The sequence below is a fragment of the Hippopotamus amphibius genome, chromosome 9 (assembly GCF_030028045.1).
Source record: "Hippopotamus amphibius kiboko isolate mHipAmp2 chromosome 9, mHipAmp2.hap2, whole genome shotgun sequence".
NCBI lineage: Eukaryota > Metazoa > Chordata > Mammalia > Artiodactyla > Hippopotamidae > Hippopotamus > Hippopotamus amphibius.
Genome location: NC_080194.1, coordinates 31,061,501 through 31,078,109, shown reverse-complemented (window position 1 = coordinate 31,078,109; position 16,609 = coordinate 31,061,501). Strand labels below are relative to the sequence as shown.

General features: G+C 49.3%; 1 protein-coding gene across 9 annotated transcripts in view; it reads left to right on the top strand.

Moving 5' to 3' along the window:
- Nucleotides 1–16,609, top strand: part of BMAL1 (basic helix-loop-helix ARNT like 1) — a 100,434-nt gene that overhangs the window by 59,282 nt on the left and 24,543 nt on the right. For 3 of the 9 annotated variants that reach the window (XM_057749414.1, XM_057749416.1, XM_057749415.1), the window contains 7 exons: nucleotides 7,225–7,353; nucleotides 8,951–9,075; nucleotides 9,787–9,933; nucleotides 12,237–12,275; nucleotides 12,565–12,606; nucleotides 13,901–14,058; nucleotides 15,832–15,911. In XM_057749414.1, coding sequence (XP_057605397.1) covers nucleotides 9,794–9,933; nucleotides 12,237–12,275; nucleotides 12,565–12,606; nucleotides 13,901–14,058; nucleotides 15,832–15,911 — 459 coding nt within the window. In that variant the 5' untranslated portion in view covers nucleotides 7,225–7,353; nucleotides 8,951–9,075; nucleotides 9,787–9,793. Of the gene's footprint in view, nucleotides 1–7,224; nucleotides 7,354–8,950; nucleotides 9,076–9,786; nucleotides 9,934–10,703; nucleotides 10,793–12,236; nucleotides 12,276–12,564; nucleotides 12,607–13,900; nucleotides 14,059–15,831; nucleotides 15,912–16,609 lie in introns of those variants that run through there. The other 6 variants (XM_057749421.1, XM_057749423.1, XM_057749422.1 and 3 more) reach the window with 4 other exon arrangements.

The following is a 16,609-nucleotide window of genomic DNA, read 5'->3' as shown; positions in this document are numbered from 1 at the left end:
AAAAACGAAAAGAAAGAAAAGAAAAACAGTAACAACATGGAGCCAGGCTGATGTGTCTTTGGTTGATGAGCGTGACTCATGGATCCTTCCTGGTGGGGGTGGAGGTCATCCCTGTGCCATCATTAACTGCAGGGGTGTGTCAAGGCTGAGGCTCAGGAGGAGAGCTTTGCCCTCAGGAGGCTGCCTCCCAGAGCGGCCAGGGCAGAGCACCCAGGATGTGGCACATACAGAGCACGCCCTGCCTCCCCAGACGCTGCGCATCTCCCCAGCCCTGCACTGGGCACGGGGGTGCAGAGGAGAACGAGGCCTGGATCCTTGTGGGGGAGGCAGCACCTGTGAGCCCCTTGGCAGCTTCAGATTCCATTGTCATCCTCCAGGCAATGCAGAGAAACCCTGAGTCTGGGCTGGCGGGTGGGCGGAATGCACGTGGGCACGGAGAGGCAGAGGGCAGCAGGGAGCAGGGGGCACACACTGGGCAGAGGAAGCGGCCAAGGGCCGCTCATTGGGAAAAGTGGGACAGGGACCTCAGACCTCAGGCTTTTCTAAGAGGAGCCAAGAGGCTGACAGAGCCATACCAAGCACCTTCTGGCAAGGAAGTGGGCAGGGAAGGAGGGAAAGCAGGATCACTGCATCCTGAGTGATTCTGCAGAGCAAGGTTGCCCTTAGTGTGCCCTGCCCGACCTTTGTCCACAAGTTAGGTGAAGAAAAGCGTGTGGACCAGCACCTGTGGGGAGGTGGAGACCCCACTGCTCCCGGGCCTCTGCAGGGCCCTGTTTAAGGTTCCGAGAAGACCTGCAGAGGAGGAACCCAGCATTTAACCCAGAATTTCCCGCACTTCTTTGGCCGTTGACTTTTTCCCCCCGTGTAACATCATTAAAGTTTCATGGAGTTGGTGTTCTGCGACAGACCTTTGGGAATTGCTGGTGTGAAGAAATTTTAAATCCCTGCATACTCTGGAATGTGCCCATTTCTTATTTTGCATGGAGGCCATGTCACATAGTGGGAAGACTATGGGCTTTAGTTAGGACCGACCTGGGTTTAAATCTACCTATAAAATCCCTGGCCTTGGTCAAGTTACCTAACCTCTCTGAAACTTAGTTTCCTCATTTTAAAAATGGGAAGATGATGTTAGCCATCTAATAGAGCTTTTGTGATGGTGACAATAATATTTAACACATATAGAGGGTTTATTACATGCCAGATACCACTTTAAGCACTCTCAATATCTCCTTTCTCCACTACAGCTCTGAAGTAGGTGACGTTGTCATCCATCTCTCCCAGGTCAGGAGACCATGACACAAAGTTAAGGGTCGTGTATATGTTGCAACTGAGATTTGCACCGCAGGCACTAATACCTGGTAGAGTCGGATTTGAAACTTGACCCTCACTTCTCAGCAGAGAGCACGCTCCTTACCATTGTGTCATACAGGGCCTCATGCATTAAAGGCAATAAGAAATAGCAATTTCCTTTTCAGGTGATTCATGGATATTTAAAGGGGGATTGGTCATTCCTGAGATGCCAAGTCATTCTGCAGTCTCTTTTTTATCAAACCTGTTAAAAGAGTAATCCAGATCTGCTTATTCACTCATTGTTTTCTGCATACAGAATAAAAATTCTCCTTCAGCCAATGTCAAAAAAAGTTACGACCCTTTTATTATGACCTCTCTGTTTGCTTTGTCTCCGTACCCTGACCTACGTCGATTTGGGCAGCTGTTCAGCTGTCGGCTAGAATTGGGCCACTTCCCACACTGGTCCCATCAGTGGTCTGTGCATCCCCATCCAGGACCAGCGTCCTCCCAGGAAGCACAGTGGGGCTGTAGCTTTTTCCTTAGGCTGTTCTCCTTCCTATACTTCAGTGGTAGACTTGGCAAAGATCTAAGAAGGCGTCCCTTTTTATCACTCATTCAACAAACATTTACCGAGTGCCTTTGCTGGGCTAGTTGCGTGCCCTGTATTGCACCTCTTAATTAGATCTCAAAATCTTTCTAAAGAGCCCGCAGTAGTCCTCCAAGACTGGAACGCTGTAGATTCTCCGCCATCGATGGTGTTGGGGCTCTTTCCACATACACCAGCCTTGTTGTAATTCACAGACTATTCCAGGATTTACAACCCCTGCCCCTTGTGAGACCCTCTCAACAGCCTCTCCAAGCCCCATAGTTCCAAATGTAAGCTCCTTGATTTTTGTTTGATTTTGGGATTCCCAAGCATCTAGAGCTTCCAGCAGGACTAGGTACACAAGTGCTACAAACAGTTGTCCTCCAGGCCCCTGACAGCCACTGCAAATAAGCTCTCCTCTGCTCAGAACATCATTCCAACCATCTAGTCCACCAGGCAAACATCTACAACACCTAGTTCAAGTCTCTCTTCCTCCCTGGTCTCTTGTCCTTCCATTACCCCCGCCTCCGCCCCCCGCAAGTAAGCTAATCATTTTCTTCTCTGTTCTGCTTCTGTACCACACATACTCCCCACAGCAAGAAAAAACAGCGCTCTTTCCTCAAGACACTTGACTGCCACCTGCTGGAAATTTGTAATAATGGCTCCACAAATCTGCCACTTAAGAGTTGAAGGTATTATATACGTCCTGGCATTGGGTAATAAGCTGCTTGCACAACTGCAGGCACGGCCCTGCCTATTGCAGTGATCAGGATTGAGGGGAATCTTAAATGTGCCCTCCTGTGTCCCCAGTGCCCTGGCTTCCAGTAGGGCTAAAGAAATGCTTGCTGAATGATACTGGTGCAAACCCCTGTTACCTTAGGCTCAAGGCACCTGGTCTCATGGATGAATGTTCTCTAAATCCATCTGCTGCAAAGCAAGGCAACCAAATTCCCCATAAGCTGTCTGGGTAACCAGAGAGTCAGGGGGACTGCAGAGGGTACAGGGACCCTTCAGTCTCTTGCCTCTACTCAAAGGCCACCACCATCTGAACGTACCGGAGCAACTCCACATTCATCCCCTCAGCGAACCTCAAGCTGAGACTATGGAGAATTAGGCCAGGGCCAGCTGCCATGCTCCTCTGCAGGGGGAGGGAGCAGGTGCTGTGTCCAGGGCCAGCTCCCTGCAGGTTGTGGGGATGCAGAGGTGGCCGCACAGGGGCCCTTGTGGGGAGCTGGGGGTTTTGTGGGGAAATGGATCAGTGAGCATGCAGCTGCTAGACAAGGGTAAGCAAGGTTGTTGATTCACTGTTGCCCATATTTTCCTAAGCCATTACCCCACTCACATCCCGGGGCTTCACAACGTGGTCTCAACAGAGTTCCATTCAGCTCTTACACCTGCAGGTGGGGGCAGGAGGGGGGACATGCTTCCGCTGGGGCCCCATTTTATAAAAGGAGAAGCCCTCTGTCCTTTCACAAAACTTGTTTCCCCAGAGCCATTCAGCACAGCGTTGCTGAGGTCCTATAGAAAGAGTCTCCTGGACAGGCACCCCTCCCTGCTAACCCTAATGAAGTAAGAGGGCTGAGTATTTCCCTTTCTGCCCCTGCCTGCCAGGAAGCCCAGAGACAACTTCTTGGCCCAGTTTCTGTAGCTTTCCTGAACCAGGATTATTTCTTCTCTTCATTGCCCTGATTCCTTCCTCAGGAGTGTTTGTTTTTTGGACATTTGTATTTTCCATTGTAGGGGTGGCTTTGGGGGCAGGATGGGCATAGGTGTGGCAGAAGAAAGAAGAACCACCAGTGGGCCAGACACATGTGGGTTTCAGTCCCCACCTTGTAACCTTGTCGTCTTAAGCAAGATGTCTTTGCCTCTTCAGTGCTTAGCTCCTTACCTGGCAAATTGGGGCAATGACCGGAATGAACGGAAAGGCTACTGTGAAGGTTGAACTCCGCCAGTGTGACCGCACTGTTCCCGCCCCTCCTCCCAGGTCAGGCTTTGTCTGTGGCTCCAGGATCAGAGTCTGTGTTTCCTTCTTCCTGCCTGGGTCGATCGGCCGAGGATGCGTGACATAGTGAGGAGAACTAGGGGACTCGCCATCCTGGTTTGTCTGAGACTAAGGGGTTTCCGGGATGCAGGACTTTCGATGCTAAACCAGGAAGGTCAGAGGCAAATGGAAGAGCTGGTCACCCTCGTAAAAAACTACCTCAGTGTCTCAGGGGCTTCAGTGGTCAAGGTTTACTTCTTGCTCATGCTGCCATCCATCCAGGAGCTTGGCTAAAGGAGAAGCCTCCATCTGGGAATCACTGGTCTCGGCACAAACAAGGGAGCACGTGGTAAAGGCCCATTTGAAGGTTGCCACGGTCCCTTCTGCTCACATGCATCCGTCAGGGCGAGTCACTTGGGCAGGCCTGACATGGGGCGGCCTGCCGCCTCTCCACACAGAGGAGCAGCGAATGGTGTGAACCTTAGTACAATCGCACGCTCCCCTTTCTCTTCTTGTCATTCTGAGGTGCTGGGACAGGGAGGAGGGAAAGCCAAGAGATGCCTGGTCCACGCTTGGAGGGCACCCTGTGGATGGTGTGCGTGGGTTTCTTAAGGGGTGGTTCAGCCTCACCCTGCTCTGCTCTGGGGAGCAGCTGTCTCCTTTGGTGCCTAATAGTGGCTGACATGCTCCCCTCTTCCAGCCCCCTTGCTCCTTTGTGTGGAGCCCCAGAGAATCTTCTCCCTGTGCTCCAAGGAGCATGAGGGGACTGAGGTGGGACAGAGGGTGCCCCCAAGCTCTTTCCAGGCACGCCTCCCCTGTCCCTTCATGCCTGGCTTTCTCTGGCCACCTAGAGGCTCCCTCCCACCTTCAGAAATTTCTGGCTCAGAAGTGGGCACAGGTGTGGCCCCCAACTCCAGGACCACTGCCAGGCTCTCCCGAGAGTGTCCTCACGATGTGTCACTTGGATGGCAGCACCAGGGCCAGCCCTGAGCCCCCACTCAGCAAGGGTCCCTCTCCCAGGGACGTTTGGTCTCTTGCAGTCCCTTCCCTTGGCTCAAATCTCTCGTGGAAGTATTTGGCACAGAAAACGTTTTTTGTCCCTATTCTTTTGTTGTTTCATTTATTGTCTTACATCTAAGAACACCATCCTGGAGAGAAAACAGTTTTCCAGAAATAATTGTCACAGCTGATTCAGCTTCCTTACCTTGTCCAAACATATAAGAAACACGGTTTTTGTTTTGCAAAATATAGTGCCCAAATCTATGCTAGCATTTATTATTTCTGTAAAGTAAATCTGAGTATGGGAAAAAATAATCAAACTAAGAAATTTTGTATGGAGTTTGGAACTGAGAACCTGTATCTAAATTTCAGGGACATGAGGGAAAGAGAAAATGTGAGGCACGGTGCTGAGAGACACGGAACCTTAAGATCCAGGTGCAGCCGGCGGGGCGGGGCGGGGCGAGGCGGGGCGAGAGGGGGCGGGGCGGGGCGAGAGGGGGCGGGGTCTAGACAGAGGCCGTAGAGTGTGGGGGAAGGGGCGGAGCTACAGGGGAGAGCCAGAGGCTTCTCTGAGGGGAAACCTGAAGGTACTTGAAAGGCACGCAGGAGTTCACCAGGTGACCGACCGAATGGGTTAAGGGAGCCACACCTAGAAAGCAAAGTGGGCACAGCTGAGGCCTCGTGCTCTTGGGGGCGTGCTCTTGGGAACTTAAGTACTGTATTTCGGGGGCCTGGCGTCTTGGGCAGCGGATGAGCTGCTGGTTGGGCAGGAGAGCGAGCAGGTCCACTTCGGAGGCCTGGTGTTTCCTGCTAGGGGTGTTTGGGGTTTTATCAGGAAGGCTTGGGGAGAGCAGTGAAGCTGTTGAAGTGTTCTAAGCGAGGAGGTGCCCTGCCTCTGACCACAGCGAGGAGGGGGCGAGGCTGGAGAGGGGAGCAGAGGGGATGGAGGTGATGAACAGAGGATGGAGGGAAGTGGCCGGACCCACCCACCCGAGGGCCAGATGGGGGCTCTGGTGTTGGAAGGAGAGGGGAGGTCGCCCAGGGTAGGTCCTAGGTTGCTAATTTGGGGGCTGGGAGGAGAGTGTGGGGCCTGGATGGGGAATCAGGTTTAGATGGGTCGTGGGTGCTAAGCCTCCCCCCAGCAGCCCAGCCTGGGGATTTTGCATCCATGTGCCACTGCTGTATCCATCGAGGCTTAGGGACTGGAAGTCAGGAATTCCTGGTCACACCGTCTGCACTTGCCCAGATGGGGTTACCAGCGTCAGATAGTGAGGGTTTCCGAACCAGATGGCAAAGAAGAGTAAATCGGGAGAACACAATTTGTTCTATCCCTGGATATTCATTTGAAGACCTTTATAATGATCAAGACGAAGGTGGGTAATCCAAGATGCAAGAATTAGCCAGCGGAATGTGAAGCACCAGAATTTGTGCTTCCGGAAGGTCAGGAAAGCCCCGTTTAAAATCGGTCTTTTCCGTCTCCAGGCAGAGCAGGGAAGGACTAGGGGACGGGTGCAGCCCTTTTCTTCCTTCAGAGCAGCAGGGGTCACAGGGGCAGAGAGGAGATCCCTGCATCCTGCCTGCAGGAGGTGGGCAGGGCAGCACCTTCCACCCACCCCCACTTTAATTTAACATGAGCAGCTTTTCAGAACTGATTTCGCTACCAGATGTACTTGAGTTCAGGGACATTTTCTTTACACATCTTAGCTCACTCCCAGCCATTTCAGGTATGGGCCCTGCTGGTATTTTGTCCTGCCTTAATGCTTCCTGAAGGCTTGTTTGCTGTGGTTGCTCACCGTGTGAGTTTAGGAAACTCACTTGGCTGGAGAGAGAGGTGCGTGGTGTCACCACGGGCAGGTGTAGCTACTGGAGCCCCGCCGCCCTCCGACTGTGTGACCTCGACTGGTTTCTTCACCTCTCTCTGCCTCCATCTTCCCCTCGGTAAAAGGTGGAAACGATAGTATTTACGTCAGCGTTATTTTCAGGCCTGAGTTCATCTACGTGGTGCAATAAGAACAGCGCCTGACGCCAAGTACACGCTCCGTCAGCGTTCACTGTTAACACTGCTTGACCCCGTAGGAGACATGAAAAATGTCATGGCCTCCTTCCTCTTAAGGCCGTGTCCAAGAATCTACGTTCAGGAATTTAAAAGGCATTGTTTTTCACAGAAACTATCTGCTGGCAGATTTCCTCATGTGTTTGCCGTTGAGTCTAACAGGCAGCGGGAGGGCGGCCGGCGAGCTCAGCATCGCTCCCTGTAAGCGGGAGGCGTGAGCGCGCTCCCGTCTCCCTCAGCTGCTGTGAGACTTTCACATGCATGTACTCCAAAGTGACCTGTCTGGGATTCCTTTTCCTGTGGGCCCCACTGTAGGTTTCTGGAAGAAGCTGACTACCTGAAAGGAAGCGACGAAACATGAAAATTGCTTTGAGGTGACCCGCCAGTCCAGTGGCCCCTTGCTCCTCCCAAGGTGGATCTGGGGTTTAAGAACCGTCACTTCAGGTAACAGTCCTGTCCCAAACCCCCCCACGTAGAGTGACCGGCAGCCCCGATGGTGGTTCCTCCCGGGAGCTCTGGAACTTGGAGTAGTCCACCTCATGCACAAGTCAGGCTCTTCAAAAAGAGGGGTGGGGGCTGGAGGGGCACCACAGGTCTGACCTCTGGCCCAGACGGTCACCGAGACCCTGAGGGGAGGGCTCTGTGCTCATGGCCGGCCTGCTTCCTTAATGTCAGTGGTAGTGATGATAAAACAACAGGGGCAGCCACAGCAGGGCCTTTAATGTGATTCAATGGCTGTAAAATACTTCTCGAGGAACACATCCAACGCACCAGGAAATGTCTAAAAATGAAGAGTAAGAAGAGGGAAAGGAATTGTTCTACCAGATATTAAAATGTATTATAAACCCACCGTCATAAACAGTGTGCTGCCAGAATGGAAATAAACAGATCAAAGGAACAGACTAGAAAGGCCAGAAATAGAAAATGAATCGATCAAGGTGGCATTTCAAGGGACTGGTGATAGGACACATGGTCCGGTAAGGGGTGCTGGGAGCGGAGAGCTGGCCGTTGGGTTTAGCAATGAGGAGGTCACTAGTGACCCCAGTAGGGGCTGTTATATTGGGATGATGGGGACAAAAGCCTGATTTGAATTGATTTATAGTGAGGAAGAGGAAAGCAATTGGAAGCAAAGACTTGGGGCAGTAGCTGGGGCGGGGGGGGGGGGGGGGGAGGTTGTGGAGTTCAAAAGAGTTTGTCCGCGCCGCCCTCCCGCCTGCCCCAGGATGAGCACTGTTGCAGCCCGTTCTCATCCTCATGGGAGTGATGCGGTAGAGCGGGGGCAGTGGGTGAGGCAGGGTTGGTGCGGGCGGTCTGGACTAGGGAGAGAGGATGGGGTCTGCACACGTTGGGGGTGAGGTCCTGCCCGGCAGCGTCCAGGGAGCTGGTAGACGTGGTCGCTGGCCTCTTTCCTCAGGGAACTAGAAAGCAGACTTAGCAGCTGAGAGTGAGGACTGGGGAGATGTTGGAGGTTTGAGGAGGAGAGAGCGAGTGTAGTAGCGGAGTAGGAGAGCAACTGGAGCAGGAGAGTCAAGGATCGTTGTGTGCTTTTCTCCCACCCGGTTCAGGTGCCCGGGTGAGCGTGAGCTGGGTGTCCCATCGATCCCAGAGACAATATGGTAGGAAAACAGGACGTGAGTGGGCACGAAGGAAAACCAAGAAATACCTGTAAACATAAGAACACCGTCCATAATACTTTTAGAATAGAAGTAAAAACAGTGACGTTTCGCGTTTTTCCTTCTCGTTGACAAGCGCTCTTATTGGGAATATAAATTATGGGTGCTTTTCTAGAGCATAGTGTTTCAGTATTTCCCAAAACATACAAGGTGCATCCCCTTTAGACCCGTCGGTCCTACTTTTAGAAGTTTATATTAAGAGATAATAGCTCAAATGCACAGAGCTATGCACGCAAAGATGTCCACTCCAGCAGTGGTTGTGAAAGTGAAGACCTAGCACACAGCTAAGCAGGAGGACTCAGAGCACTAAACTGCGGGCACAGTGGTGAGAGTGGAAACCAGAACTCACCCTCACTTTCACTTTGCAGATGAGGAGACTCAGGCCCAGAGAGAGGGAGTGACCGCCCCAGTCACGTCGTGTGGAGCTTGGACCCCGACGGTGGGCAGTGCACGGCCCCCTTCAACTGGGTTTGGAGTTGGAGTCCCTTGCAAGGTACTTGCCAGCCTCTCTTTTGGGCCAACTTACTTTGTGCTTTTAAGGTATGAATTCTCAAAATGTTTAGCAAATGTGTGCAGTGTCTTCACTTCATTATGCAAGGTTTTCCTTGTGGTGGACTCCTGAGTACAAACGAACAGTTGGAGAAGACAGGACAGATTTTGCCTGTGCCAGTGATGGAGGGGGACCCCTTTTTCCTGACTCCCAAGTGGGACTTACAGGCTGAGAAAGGATATTTTCTGCTTTCCTACAACTTTGATAAAAGTTGTAGTAAAAATACAAAGATAACAAGTAGATAGTATTATTGATTAGATTTGATTAGAAGAAAATGCAGTTAGCACTGTCAGAACATCTGGAACACTTGGTCCCCTCCATGGGCGGAGCACAGGGCTGTAACTCCTAAAGCCTTGGGTTCTAGTTTAGTTCTTCCATGCCCTGGCCGGGGACCTAGAAAAAGCCACCCAGTTTCTCTGAGCTTCGTGTCTTTATCAGAAAAACAAGTGGGTGAGCCTAAATTACCTGAAATAACTCCTAGAGTAAATACGATGCTCCTTTTGGTTCTGCCTTGTCCCTTTTCTGTTTGGGTGAGAGAGATGTCGGTGCTGTAATCAAGTCCCTGTCCCGCCTCAGGGCCACCCTGGTCCCGCTCCACCTTAGAAGAGCACGTAGAAGTAAACGCACCTCTGTGCCTCCTTGTCCCTGTTGCAGACCTCCAATGGCCGACCAGAGAATGGACATTTCTTCAACGATCAGTGACTTCATGTCCCCCGGCACCACCGACCTCCTCTCCAGCCCCCTGGGCACCGGTGGTGTGGATTGCAACCGGAAACGCAAGGGCAGCTCCACGGACTACCAGTAAGGCCTTTGGGATCGTCTTCCTCTGGCTAAACTTGGTGTCAGCTCAGGGGCATGAGCATCTAGGGCTTTTACTGTCCCTCCTGGAAGAAGGGATCCTTTCTGTGAAACGGGATGGGAATGAAAGATCTGATTCCAGGTGGCCACACAGTTGATTTTTTCCTTTATCACAGTTGATTTCTCCCTGGTTGTGAGCAGGAGGGAGCCTCCAGTACTGCTGAGGTGTTTACTCCCCGTTTCTGTCCCCAGATTGTTTCACGTCGAGGGAAAAAGAATAGCCTTAAAAAACCGAGTTCCACCTTCTACCCCTTTCTTCATTTTCCTGTGCTCTTTCGAGCAAGATGGCTAAATCTGTGGCTGTAACCTCAGTGGTTTCAGAAAGAGCTTTGCCTGAGGGCCTCTCTCTAGGAGGACACCAATGGCTTACTTAATGTTCGTGGAATGAATAAGCAGAGGTCATCTCTGGAAACAATACAGTAACAGTGATACTGTCCTTAAACATTAGTTGAATGAGTGTGTTCCTCTTGTGTTAAATGGTACTTTTCTTTTTAGACTTGATGGCTTTTCTTTTGAGTAAGTAAAATTTCACACTTACAGTCAATTCTTCTGTATCTGTACAGACATCTGTGGAATAAGTCAGCATAGAACATCCAAAGGCATGTTTTGTTTTGTAGAGGCAACTGTATGGAATCTTGCCCAAATGTCCACTTGAGAGGTTTTCTTCTGTTTAATGAGGGAAAATCTCCAAGGAGGTGTCCCCCCTACAGCAGATGTCCTTTCTGCTGAAGTTCACAGGTCGAATTTGGGGAGCACAGTGGCTGGAGGTCAGATGCCCACTAGGAGATGCTATGAGTAATATGTAAGTGATCCCAGGTGATTAAGAGAGTGGACGCCCAAGGGATGGAGTGGGTGTGAGGACTGAGAGGGTGTTCTTCCATGGCAGTAACTCCCCAACAGGGAAACCAGACGTTTTCTATGGAGACTTTGTCTCAGACCAGTGCTGACGGAGCCCTTGACATTTTCTAAGACCTCCTCTATCTGTGTCTGTGGTTTCCAACCTTGTCACCACCCAAGACTTTCAGGTTTCCTACATGGACCCCAGTTTGCACATCTTCTGTAATTCAAGGAGACCCTATTAATTAAGCAACCATAATCCTTTTCTTATCATTTTAATGTACTAAACATGTACCTGTAGGGCAGAGCTTCTCTTCAGCTGAGATGACCACCTGCCTCAGTGAGCAGATGCAAGTCTAGACAAGAGAGGAGCAGGAGTTGTCATTTTCCCCTGTGGCCTGTAACATTTCTTCTGCACTTCAGGACTAGCTAGAGAAAGTCTATGTCTGTGAGGAAATCAAGGGCTCCTGGTTGGGAACCGCTGTCCTAGAATGCCTGCAATGTGCCTCAGTGCTCCTGAGAAAGTTGTTTTTGCCCTTGAGATGATGTTGTTTGCAGGGCCATAATCCCTCCTTTCTCGTGGAGAGAGGCCCAGAGGTAGTGCCCTCCTGAGCGATTTTGGAGTTGGAGAAGGGTGTGAGCTGACCTGGGGGATTTAGAACTCCTTCCTTGGAGGATTTCAATCTGTTTTCTACGGAACCACAAGGTGCTGTGAAAACTGGATTCAGGAGTCCATGAAAGGAAGGCAGATCCCTGCTGTGACCCCAGACTTTCTATGGCCCCCCAACCCCATGCCTCCCTCTGTTCCAGTTCCGCAGGGCTCAGGGTTTCCCGCTGAGCTGAGAACCAGAGCATTGGGTAGCAGTGCCTTTGAAGAGCTGGGTTGGGGCTCTGCTTAGTACTTCTTCGTGGGTACTTTGAATCCCCCTCCTCAGCTCACCAGCCATCACCAAATACACGTGTGTGTGTGTGTGTGTGTGTGTGTGTGTGTGTATGTATGTGTATAAACACGTATCTGATGCTTGATATGTTTTGCAAATGAATAAACTCCATTTATCCAGAATGTTGGGGGGAATGAGATGTTATATTTACTCGGATACTCAGGTTAACTAAGAGTTTTCATAAATGCTATGTATTTCCAATTTTCTCAAACAATGAACATGATAAAGCTATGTTAACACGCAAACTCTATTGAGACGGTATATATAACTTTTGTTTGATAATCTGGGAAATGAGTCTGGGTAGGTTCAAGTTGGTTTTGTTTGTTTTGCTTTTATACATCAATAGTCAATACTATGGCTATTTGAGCTTTCTAATTGCTTGGTTTCTGGATAAATGAGGGCCTTCTGTATTATGATGAGAAGCTGTTCTGTATGTCTTAACAGTCACATTCTCTTTTGTTTTCTCAGAGAAAGCATGGACACAGACAAAGATGATCCTCATGGAAGGTACCATGAACCTAGTCATTTGAACTTCAGCATCCTTAGAGCCATTTTCTTTGCACAATTAAACATTCTAGTACTTGGTGCAGGTTCCACCCGTGTCCTTGATTAGGGATAAGCAAGGAGGCCGTGAGCCTGTGGGCTCAAAATTGTCTTACCCGCCCCCAGTGTAGCCAACAACCAAAGCCCTTGAGTGTCGTGTAGCAATGACAGGGATCAGGCAGGGAAAAAAACAGATGTGTAACTCTGCTGTTAATCTCCAGGGGACTGTGTGTTTCTTTTTATTTTTTTCCAGGTTAGAATACACAGAGCACCAAGGAAGGATAAAAAATGCAAGGTGAGCTTGGACCCTCATTCTATCTAGAAACTGTCCTGGTTTGGTTGCTTAGCATGTAGCCGAGGAGGCTCTGCGTGTCTGGTCCTAACAGTGTTCGACACTGTCATGTCCTTGGAATGAGGAAGGGGTTGGGAGCCCAGGCTTGATGTGGCCTCCTGTCCCTCACTGCCTCCAGACTGAGCTGCCCTCAGGCTTTGCTGTCTCAGCACGTTTAACCTGAAGGGGACTTTGGAGGGAGCAGAAGGTAAATCAAGGCTAAAGGTTTTCCTCCTTCCTGACTCAGGGCCCTCTGGGGAGACATGGCTCAGTGCCTCAGCTCCCAGGCTGTGCCTGGCCTCTGAAAGGGCCCTTGCTGCTCTGCAAGGTGCAGCTGAAAGCCAGACATGCGGGCCACCTTGCTCCTTCAAGTAGATTCTCTAACTCGGTCCTTCTTGCCTCCAACCACACTTGCTGACTGCTCCCATGTGGGTCCTCAGCTCTCCTGTCATTAGCCCCAGAACCACCTGAGGCTGTGTCATGACACAGAACCAGGGGCTGCAGAATTCAACTGACCTGAAACTTCTGACTTTTCCCTCATGGACCAGCTTTGGCGAGAGATCCCAGGTTCTGTTGCTACGGCAGTGGCAGCAAACTCTGTTTCCACTGTTGACACATCTCTTGAGGGGGACATGCAGGTGCAAACCAGTCAGGGAGGGAGTGTGTGCCCGTGGAAGTGTCATGGTGCCTTGGCAGGCAGCAACATTCTTCAGTGAAAACTCTTGGGGACACATGTAGCATCTGCTGCATTTAGGAAGGGTCACGGCTCATCCAAGGACAGCAGCATTAGTTACCTGGTGTCTCAATCAGTCGGTCTCCGACAGGCCACACAGCTGGCTCCCCACAAACCTCAGAGACAGCTCAGCGTGGGACTCACTGATGTCTGTTCTGGATGCTTTGCCCTTTGAATCCTCCACCTGTCTTCTTTCCTTCACCCCCATCTTAAAATTCAGCTTTATTGAAGCTGAGAGGAAAGGAAATGGGAAATTAACAAGTCAGTTTACTCTGAAAAGACAATTTTTTGTAATATTTCTCAATGCTAAGGATGAGGTAAGCATAGAAAAAAACTAATACTGACCTGGCAGTGAGGCCACTTTTTTTTGGTGACTTTAGTAGAAAAGCCTAGTCTGAACCATTCTGCAGATTCTAAATTTGCCTTGTCAGATGACCACTGAAAACAGTTGTAATTTATTTTCATCCCTGTTTCCTTGACGCTCTGTTACATTTGACAGAAATCATTTTTCATATTGTTGTTCAGGGAAGCTCACAGTCAGATTGAAAAGAGGCGTCGGGATAAAATGAACAGTTTTATTGATGAACTGGCTTCTTTGGTACCAACATGCAACGCGATGTCCAGGAAATTAGACAAACTTACTGTGCTGAGGATGGCTGTTCAGCACATGAAAACATTACGAGGTGAGAGCCCCGCTTTCCGGTCCTTTATGCCCTTGCTCACAAATGTCACCACCCTTACCTAGAATGTTCCCGAGTCCCTAAGGCAAATGTTTATTACTTGCACATGTGTAGCCTTGAGTAATATGCCTGTCATTTTCAGCAATAGACATGATGCCAAGGGAAATGATTATTGAGTTTCTGTGGGTATCAAGATGCAGTTTTGCTGTCCGGCATCTCCAGAGGGTGGAGGCTGAGTCCTGTGCATGTGTATCCATGCGCCTACCTGGGCTACATACATATCAGAGAGGACACTGCTGAAGTCCCATCTTGCACATATGTGGTGCCTGGACCCCACCCATACGATGATGAACATCAGAAGTGCAGGCGCCCTCAGTGACACAGGAAAGTCGGTTTCAGTTTTTAAGAGGAAAATTCATCACGGTTCCTTTGAAGAGTGAGTCACCGGTTGATGGCACTTGCTGCATTTTATTGTCAGGAATGAACACGGATGATATTTTCATCTTCCTGGAATTTTCCCAAACCAGATCAGCTCCTTATGAGGGAGGCAGTGTTTTCCTTCTTTTCTGAGTGTGGGGAGGGTGAGAAAACAGAGGCAGAAACGTGGAAGTGACTTGTCCAGACCACAGGAGAGATCTGAACCATATCAGGCATTTTAGTGAAAGCTGTTCCTGGAATTTTCCACAGCTAGTCTTGGACTATTTGAGGAAATTGGAAAGTGGGCGCTCACTCAGATCTCTGACCTGTGTGGTAAAAGAATTACGTCTTTTATATTTTTACAAAGCTACCGGAAATAAGAAGTAGCTGGTTTTGTCTGACTTTTGATCATTATTTAAAAATATGAATGTTGTATCCTGTGCCTGGAGAATGGCATTTTAAAATTCACATTAGTGAAGATAGAGATTAAATCATTTTAACTAGTTTCTATTACATTACAAGGAGAAGAGTGGCAGAGCTCAAGTTACCCTAAAAAGCAGGGATGTGGATCAGTCATACGTGCCTTGTTAGCTGATGTGAAGGTCACAGACTCATTCCGTCTCCCTCCTTCCTGGTAGTACTTGGAATTGTTATGGGTCATTTCATTTTATTTCTTCACTGTTTTACTAACCATTCTGCAGATTCCAAGTCATTTACCACTGGTATTTTTCTCTAAGTTATTCTCCTGAAAGGTGCCAGATTGACAGCCTTTTAAACATAAGTCTTGTGCCCTTTCGGTCCTGGAAGCTCGAGTTGCATTTACTGAAGTAATGCATTTCTCCGGGTTGCCAGGCTCATTTAACTCAACCCTGACGAAGAGGAACTCGCAGTAAATGCCTTCCACAGTGTATTTACTCAGGGCCTGGCAGACTGGATGATTTCCCAAGAACATTTAGAGTGGTGACTTGAGCAACTGCTAGACAGCCCATTTAATATAGATCTCGGGAGGAGGGAACCTCCCAGGAGTCTCTACCAGTTTGCTTCTAGAGCTGCCTTCTCTCTTAGAAGCAGTTTTGTAACTTCTGTCAGCTCCCAATTTTCACCGTAGTGACAAAAGCAAGCTTTTTTAAGTCTCCTCTGGGCAACAGTGTTCGCCTTTCATTGTAATTCCCTTTGTCATTAGAGGCTTCTGTCCAAAGTCAGACCTAGCCCTATCTCCATTAAGGAAAAAGAACATAAAATTTAGATCCCAGAAGGTAGGGTCTAGACCAAATCCAGAAGGTTTGAAGACATCGAGTGGAATGAGACATTATCTGAAAATAAAGTGTTCCAAATTTTTCTCTTTTTTTCCCCTGTAAGGTGCCACCAATCCATACACAGAAGCAAACTACAAGCCGACTTTTCTGTCAGATGATGAGTTGAAACACCTTATCCTCAGGGTATGTCGCAATCATGGGATTGTTTTACACAACATTTATTTTTGCAGATTTCAGAGTTAAGTACCAGCGTGTGGGAATTTGATGTCTCAATATTGAACTTGTTTAGGCTCTCTTCCTCTTTTGGGGTCTCCACCTTGTTCTTACTGTTTGGACAGGCTTCACACCTCCTCCCTGAGGCCCTCCTTTTCTACCCTTGCTCTAGCAAAAATTGAAGGTCTATGCTACTGTGACTTTAAATCAGAAGAGCAGGATTTTGTTAAAATAGGAGGTAATGAAGAATCCCCTTCCTGCATAGGAAGGTTTTAGAAAGGGACCGAAACGGATAACAGTTGAGAATTTCCCTCATCCTCACTTAAACCACTAGCACCAAAACAGCCACCTAAATCTTTACACCAAAATCCCATCAAAACAACAAAGCTTCCAAAGACATCATGGCCTGAGGAGAAGAATAAGTGGAGGAGATGATGCTTTCACCTGCTTGACTGCAGTACTCACTTACTCCCGCCAGACTCTGCAGAGAGGCAGCTGAGGTGGCACCAGGGAACCCGGCTTCTGTGCAGAATCAGGTCTGTTCTGGGTAGAGTGAGATTTGCTTGGAAATTGAACGGAGAGACACTGAATGCAGAAACATGTCCTTTTGCAAATTGTAAAAAGAAAAACCAGAGAAACCTAACTTAAGGGAAAGATACCTGCTCCAT